The 8,320-nt window shown below is 46.0% G+C and overlaps 1 protein-coding gene across 2 annotated transcripts; it reads right to left on the bottom strand.

The window, feature by feature from the left end:
• Window positions 1-143: 143 nt before the first annotated feature.
• Window positions 144-7,782, bottom strand: LOC119195126 (protein max). Of its 2 annotated transcripts, XM_037449807.2 has the most exons (5): window positions 7,614-7,782; window positions 7,309-7,335; window positions 2,474-2,635; window positions 1,647-1,770; window positions 144-1,486 (listed from the first exon to the last, which is right to left on the bottom strand). In XM_037449807.2, the coding sequence occupies exons 1-5, from the start codon at window positions 7,647-7,649 to the stop codon at window positions 1,299-1,301; spliced, it is 537 nt and encodes a 178-aa protein (XP_037305704.1). In that variant the 5' UTR covers window positions 7,650-7,782; the 3' UTR covers window positions 144-1,298. The 2 variants fall into 2 exon arrangements, with proteins under 2 accessions (XP_037305704.1, XP_037305703.1); XM_037449806.2 differs by lacking the exon at window positions 7,309-7,335.
• Between the last annotated feature and the right edge of the window lie 538 nt (window positions 7,783-8,320).

Here is an 8,320-nt window from a genome sequence, read left to right as displayed (position 1 = left end):
ATACTTGTAATTTCCATGGAATGGAACGAACAAAGAACTATCACACTAATTAGATCTTCCTGAAGAGAAATCAAATGGAAACAATATAAATACACCCGTTTCCTAGACACAAAATGCTTCCTTTTTTTCCCTTGGGGGGTGTGGGGGGGGGGGGGGGATTCAGGAACATTGATTTTTACTGTGTAAAGCACGACACATCGACGGAATTATTTTGCTTTCTCGTACTGCAAACCATGGGAGCTACCTTTGGACATTCAATACCTATTTCATACTCTTAAGGAAAACTACATGTGATAAATTGGCATTTTCCATGACTCGTGAGATTACTAAAAAATGCATAACATACTTTAGAACTTAAAAACATCCAATCAATGCTTTTGAATAATATATAGAACGAGATGCCTAACGTATTCAGCCACCTAAAGTCATTCACTACTTCAAGCTAAAGGACAAAATACGATACAAGTTTAGGATTATTCGGCTTCAAAACATCAATTTCAACAAAAGGAGTCGTGTTTTTTTAATTTATTTTGTGATCACAACGTGTCGGGCAGAATTAATCTGCAATCCAGTGGGGCCGAGGTGGGTCTCACTAACATTTGCTTCAAAGCGTCTTCACATTCTTACAAATTCATTTCTCATTTTTAAAAAGGTAAACTTCTCTTGGACAATTTATCTCTGTGTGTGTAAATTCTGAACTGATTTTTATTTTATTTTACGAATAACAAAAGAAAAAAAACCCACATAATATAGCAGTGCTTGGAGTACGCTAGGAGCACCACCCCCCTTAAAAAAACCTGATGGAGGAGGAGGGGCTTTTTTGAAGGTACCAAAAAAAAACACACCCAAGTCCCTAAATAGCCAAGCTGCCTCTTTCTGGGCTTTGGATTGTAGATGACGGGGGGGGGGGGATTACCAATGACTGAGAATCAAATTAAAGAGGGGGAGTGGGGGGGGGGGGGGGGGGGGCAGACAACCTGCAGCTCTCTAGATTGGTTGAAGCAGCCATCTTGCACCCTGCTGTTGTGGGGAGATTGGGTGGAGAAACGATTGCGGTGGTGTGAGGACGCCACGAGCCACCAGTGTCAGCCCAGCCACGTAGGGAGGGGGGAGGGGTGAGGGGGGGGGGCAACGGGGAGGAGGACTGTGAGGGGGGCCGGAGGTGGTTGCTGGTGGCACGAGGGAGGAAGGGAGGGAGGGGTAGATGAGCCTCCAGAGCTTTGAGGGCTGCGCCCCGTGCCGCCTCCAACCGGGACCAGGTGGTGGTGGTTGTTGTTGTTGTTGTTGTTTTTCTCCCTCTAGCTGGCCTCCACGCGCAGCTTCTTCCGGTTGGGCGGCTCCTCGGCCTCCGACTCGGAGCTGGAGTCGGAGCCCCCGTCGAACGCCGACACGGCGCTGCCCTTGGGGTTGGTGTACAGGCTGCTGTCGGACGAGGAGTAGCTGGCCTGGAGCTGGGCGGAGCCCTTCACCTTCTCCAGAGCGCGGACTGCGCGGCGGGAACCAACGGGGGAGAAAACGACCGGGGGGGGGGGGGGGGTTGGGAGAAGAAATATACTTTTGTAATCTAATAATGGAATCTTCACTACGCCCCAGACTAGGACTGCTTTGCAAACAGAAGGCGGTGTTGTTGGTGTTGTTGGTGTTACCTTGCTGCTCCAGCAGCGCGTTCTGCCTCTTCAGGTCGTCGATGTCCTGCTGGTGCGTGTGATTTTTTCGCCGCATGTATTGGATGTACTCTGTGGCTTTGTCTAGGATCTGCGCTCGCGACGCCTGTTCGGTAGACGGCCGTTAGTTGACACGTTCAGAAGCCGTGACGACAAATTTACGGAGTCTCACGTCACATTCGTTCTTTTTTCGTTGTACTGCAGACTGAATCAACCCCCGAGAGAAAAGGCACCCGGAAGCCGGACAGCGGACTAGCAGCGACATTTTGTCGTTTACTGTGAAGAAGAAATCAGTTTGTGTGCAGGACTGCCTTCTAACTTATTAGTTAAATAAGAAAGGTTCCCTTGCAGCAGCTACAGTGACATTTGCACTTTGGCCCTGAAGCCGCGAGACTCAAACTCCGCCTCCTGCCATGTGAGGAAACAATTGGCACGGACGTTTCCCTCGCATCATCCCACGAGTCCCGCCCTTCACGTGCTGTCGCAGTCAGAGGGGAGGACTACACAGCGTGTTCCCGGTTTACTGAGCCAGCTCTCCAAAGGCTCTCGTGTGGAAAAAAAAGCCCTCATAACAACTTGTTGACGCCGGTCCAAGTATTTTTCGACGGCGTCGCTGTCTCGCTGCTGCCAATCTGCACTTGTCCGCCATCTTCCCTCCTCCCAGTGCCATTTCTCTCCACTGACGCACACACACAAAGACATAGCATTCCAACAAGAAACACAAAACGCACTCATGCGCACGCAGCCTCTGCAGTACAACACAAAAACACTTTCAGACAACGTAAGTCAAAAGTTCAAAAGTTCCTTACATGAGAGCCTGAACATCGTGTGCCTGGAGGACTTGCAGGCTGAGCTTTACCAACCTTTTCTCCCTGCAGGGCGGGGACAGAGTCCCGGAGGCTGTGAAAGCTGTCTTTGATGTGGTCCCTACGTTTGCGCTCCAGGGCATTGTGGTGAGCCCGTTTGTCTGCCTGCAATGACAAGAGTCACACGGCCTTTAGCCCGGGCAGCAGAGCGGTGCGGGTGGAGGGCGGCGGGGGGGGTCCCCGGTCCGACCTGCACAAACGGCTCTGCTGCCGTCATGGCGACGACAACGTCGCTGCAGTTTTAACTCGGTGTAAAAAAAGGGTCATTTTCATTATGTACAGTATTTTTCTTGATAAATTGTTTAAACAAACAAAATACAAAAACAGTGAGAGGATCAGTACTGTGTTAAAAAAAAGTGCAAAGGGCAATGATATAAACACGACAGGTTAACTTTAACAAAACATTTGTACGGCTTCTATTCTTGGTTGGATTATATTTGATTTAAACATCAAACATAAAGCTGTCTTGTTGTCCAATGTCTAAACGTCTGTTATGCACCAACCGCCAAGTCAAATTCCTTCTATTTCTGACATATTATGGCAATAAATGTTTCCTGATTCCTGAAGACAGCTTTTAATGACATGAAGCCTTACAATATACAACTCAAGCTCTTATGTTAGTTGTGATGGTTGCTATTCGTTGGTGGAGACCCTGCAGACCACTTTGAAAATGAGGTAGAAGGCCGATTGACAGCAGTCGACCACCATGGTTGAAAAAAATAAAATATTCAAGTTACATGGGCCTGTAGTCTGTGGCCTTTTTGTCTTTCGCCCCCCCATAACATTTCATCTCCTCCTACTTTACAGGAGCACACAGGAGCGGCCGTGATGGAGAGAACAGAACATCCGGAGTGATTACACCACGTGAACTAAAGAGCAGAACTTCTGTCGTTTAGTTGAAGGTTACTGAGAAGAAGTCGGTGTGCAGAAACGCCTTCTAAATTATGCGCTCTCAAAACAGATTTATTCCTTCATTACAACAGCCACATTATCGTAGAGAATTCCAGGCTGTCGTCTCACATTAAGTTTTCATGTCTTTTTGCCAATTTAAATAACATCCAAATCCTTATTTTATACGGCCAATTAAAACACCACGGCTCATATAACAGCGCCTGACCGGCTCCAAAAGTCAGCCGCACACATTTGTGTTGTAATTAGACTGTAAAAGCACAAGATGGCTGCCGTGGTCACATGATCAGAGGCAGCCAGGAGATCAGTTTTGCTTGCCTGTCGTTCAACCTGCTTTTTAGGCCAAGCCGTCCCGGCCTCCAATCACATCCGATTCCAGGCCTAATCCACGCTGTCACCCGACCGAAGAGACATTAAGTCCAGCGGCCAATCAAAGCCCGCGCGAGCACGACCCATCGCCACGCTCCACACACCTCCGACAAAGCAAAGGCCCCACGTTAACGTTAGAGGTCGGGAGGGAGACAAAGCAGAAGTCAGGTCGGTGTCACGTGACTCATTATGGCTCAGGACGGGGGAGGAAAAACAAGCCACAAGTGAGACAACACGCAGGTCAAGACAAGCCTGCCGCGTGCTCGGTGGGGAGGCCGGCGCGTTGCATGTGACTCAGTCACCAACATCTGTAGTAACTAAATTAATAAAAAACGCAATCTCCCATTGTGCAATGTGACGCTCTAAAACATATCACACTAGATGCCTCGCAAAGGAAACTGAAACCGTGATGAAAAACCACGTTATCAAAACATGACGTAGTCCGGCTGCCATGGAGACAGCTGCTGCAGCTCGAGCCTCCTCCTCGTGGTATCACACACACAAAGCCAAAGGGAGGCCGAGGCTCCACTCCCTCCGGGGACACAAACAAACACATGACTGCCATGGATGGCATGTGCCATTAGAAGACACGGATGGTTTCGGTTCGTGGTTTACAAGAAAGACGAGGCCGATTCCTGCATCTGAAGCCGGACAAAGTCAAAGCTTAAATAACAATCAGAAGATGTATTTTTATAAACTTAGATTTTTTTATTGTAAAGATGTCAAGTTAGATGTAGTATGTATATTTTTGTATCTAGTTTGTTTCACTGCATTTCCGACCCCATGTTTGACGGGATTTTGCATCACACACACAAGATTTTGCTTACATTTAAAAGTAGTGTGGCTCACATTCTGTAACACTTAAGATTGTATTTTATATCATTAATAATTGTAATTAAGATCCTGTAATGTATTTAAGCTCTGGTCTCTGGAGCCGCTCTGGGTATAATTACTTTGCAATAATGGACATTAAGTGCTACGAACATGTGATACGCTTCCTCTAAATATCACTTCTTTGAACCTTTCCATGTTGTGGTTGAATCGCACAACAATCTCGTATAAAACCATTCTACAAAGAAAGCAACGTGCCATTTTACGTAGAGACGGTCTCCCACCTCTATATGCTGCTATGGTGTAAACAATACTCTTCCATGGAAGAGGAGGTTTGTTTCACACAGCCAATGACACAAACGTGTGTGTGGTAGATGAGGCGGTTCTGTGGGCCATCTATGACTTGACTTGGTGCATCCGGATCGGAGCGGTTTATCCCCTCTACATAGAGGGGGTGTAATAAAGTAGGCTACATTTTATACTAGCCTACTTCATATACTAAACCAGACAGAAATGTCTTATTTTAAGGGATTTAACTAAATTGATGGAAAATATAATTTATACATCATCATAAATGCTATAACAAAGGTTGGTATACTTATTTTACCAAACTCCTAAACAACTTCCAAACTCAGCTACTATTTCATTCCATCTCACTTGAGGATGACAAACAGACCAGTTCATTAATACCAAAGTTAACTTTAATACTAAACTACCGGCCTTGTACTACACGTTCTGCTGCCTCCCCGGCTCAGGTGTCCTATTGCCTAAGAGCCACTATTATCAGTTTGTCCTAAGAAACGGCAGCTTTAGCCAGCTGCCTGAGAGGACGCGGCAGCGGAGCTGCTCCCTCCGTTCTATTCATACCCGACCACGACACTTTACATAACGGCTGCCCGGTGGAGGAGCCGGTAGCGGCCTGCTTCTGTGGCGCCGATGACCGACTCGCCGGCGTTCTGCATGAAAGCACACACTTCTTTCGGAAGGGTGGTTTGCATGGAAAAACAACAGCCTTCCTCTGCTGATAACCGTGGAAACACCACTAAACCAGAAGCTGCAGCGGGCCAACGCCACCTCTGTTGCATAAATATTAGAGACGGCATGAAATCAACAGCTCCGTTCTTCCCCTGTGAAGCTGGATCACACAACGAGCGGTTTGCCTCAATTATTTTTTCCGTGGTTATTTTAGCTGACAGGGTAAACGGCCTAGCTCACATTCTGGGTGTTCAACGGGGTTAGAACGCGCAACAATATTAAACCCTACAACCCTCACATTTGAAAATCAATCCCGGGAATGGTAGATCGTTCCGTTTTTTTCCAATGATTTAATCAACTGTTGCCTGTTCATTTTGTGTCCATCAACTCAAATCTTCACAAACTAAGAGAAAAAGAGGGATTCACAGAATGAATGACGCCTCGTTCTTAATCAAAAGTGTTCTTTCAAAATTATACTCCATATAGCTTCCTTGACAGTGGCATAAAAAGCTGTAGCTAGTGAAAAATTTAACTGTCAAAGCTATTAATAATTTCCCAAATTCAGCTGTATTTGTATACCTGCAGGTATAAGAGCTCTTTACACAACCATTTAGGACAACACATTGAGTCATCCGGACATTAATGTATATCGCCTGTGATCAAATGACACTACAAACTAAAATGGTGAAGAAAATACTCAAAATGTAATCAATGTGATTGCCTTTCTGTTCTCTCATTCTAGTGATGTGGAGGGAGGGGGCGTTGTGCAGCCTGTGCATTGTTATTTTCTCTCCTAGCCCGGGTATGTGATGCGGCTACACGTCATTCATTGAGGCTGCCAACCCTTTAGTGGCCTGTAGAGAGAAGATGGCTCTAATCACTGGTTGCAACACAGGAAAAACATCCCGCACCACCACCACCCACCCCCCCCCCCCCCCTTCTTCCACACACGAAGGCACGTCCGAGTTGCAGGCGCGGCTACCGCTCCACCACACATGCAACAAGCCCGCCCACCCCCTCTACACCTTCACCACTGTACCACCATCATCACCATCGTCGTCATGGTGGTGTTGAATGCAGCACAGATGCAAACTGATCTCTCTTTATGCAGATGACCTAGATGTGTAATTTGCAACGAGGGGAAAAAAACACACTGATCACGAGCGGAGCCCCCGTGGTGGGAGGTGAACCGCTGGGGAGGTTTTTTTTGGGGGGGGGGGGGGGGGTAGTCGGACTGACTATCCGTCTAATACCGATCACGGAAAGCTTTGCATTAACCGGGAGGGGGGGAGATATAGAACACGCAATAATACCGCGTTTGTAGCGGGTTAAAGCTTTGGTCTAAATATAGACGTCGTGCCACCGTCTCTCTACGGCCGCGTACAGACAGGATGGGGGATGCCCTGCAATGCACTGCTAGTGTCGATGCAGAGGAACAATCGCAACGTCAAATGTCCGATTGCACATAGTTCAAAGCCTCGGAAAACGACGTGCACATATATACAGGTTAGAGTAGTAAATGTAGGTCTGCCACGAGGCAGAAATAAGTACTTTTGAGCAACATCACCTTCCATAATTTAAAACTACCAGTCGATTAAATACCAATAAAATAAGAAGAATGTGATGGATAAATAAACTTTACAACAGTAAAACATTTTTCGACATTAGAAAAAAAATCCCCCAGCATTACGCACCACACAGTGATATCTCGGTGAGTCTTCCTGCAAAGAAACAGAACAAAAAGTACAATTGTAGCCATAACTGTTCAGCAAATCGAACTGCCACGCTGAAGTCACTAGAAAGTCACACTTAGTAGGTTTATAATGCTACAAAGTAAGAAAGGATAGTGTGAAGTAAGATCACGACAGAAACATACTTAAAACAGGGAAGCTAGCAGGCGTATGGGTAGCTAACGTTAGCTGAGCCGCTAGGTCGGCTAACGTTAAATCGTAAGCTAGCAAAATAACATCGGTTAAAAGAGAAACGTGGTCATACTCACGTCACTATCGACTTCGATATCATCGTTATCACTCATTCTTCGATACAATAGTCTACTTTAAAAGGGACAAGTGGCTAAAAAAACAACATGAATCAGTTTAGCACCGACCGGCGCTCTAACAGGCAGACTGGTTAACGCTCACGTTCTGTTTGGACAGAACTGAGGGGGATTCCACGTGACTACAGTCGCCACACGTAGAAGCCACTGCGCAGCGCGGGCGCGCAGCCTCCCCGGCGCGTGGGAAATGTAGTTCCTCAAGCCATTTCCCCGTCTATTCGTTTAAAAATGTACATTTCTAAAGTATGTTAGAAGTCAAATCATTCCGCAAAGAGAGAGATGTTCATCAAGCCATGAGTGGTTTTAATATTAAAACATTTTTTAATATTGTCAACAGCTATTCTTAATTGTACACTACAATATCCAGAAGGCATTAATCCCGCAGACGACGTGATAGCGTCTCTCGCTTCAGAAGCATTATGGGAATTGATGTTTGCTGATTCATACATCAGAGAAATTAAATAAGGCCATGGCTGAGATACATGGTTTGCCGACACTCAAGACACCATACTCACTATTGATATACATTTATTGATATAGAAAAATGAACATATACTGATTGTTGGGTCTTGCCCTAAAAATCAAACATTTAGGTGTATGATGTAGAATTTTACACAAACACCTCTTTTGAAGATTATTTTATTTCCATG

This window comes from Pungitius pungitius, chromosome 20, assembly GCF_949316345.1.
Source record: "Pungitius pungitius chromosome 20, fPunPun2.1, whole genome shotgun sequence".
In the NCBI taxonomy this organism is placed as follows: Eukaryota; Metazoa; Chordata; class Actinopteri; order Perciformes; family Gasterosteidae; genus Pungitius; species Pungitius pungitius.
Note: the sequence above shows the minus strand (reverse complement) of the source record. Positions and strands in the feature narration are given on the sequence as shown.

Excerpts from the sequence above, each read along its gene's own strand:
- LOC119195126 (XM_037449807.2), bottom strand. The coding sequence starts at position 7,649 with ATGAGTGATAACGATGATATCGAAGTCGATAGTGAC. Across the intron at positions 2,636-7,308 it reads CACCGAGATATCACTGTGTG|GCAGACAAACGGGCTCACCA; the intron begins GTGCGTAATGCT and ends TTGTCATTGCAG. Across the intron at positions 1,487-1,646 it reads CGCGCTGCTGGAGCAGCAAG|TCCGCGCTCTGGAGAAGGTG; the intron begins GTAACACCAACA and ends CCCGCCGCGCAG.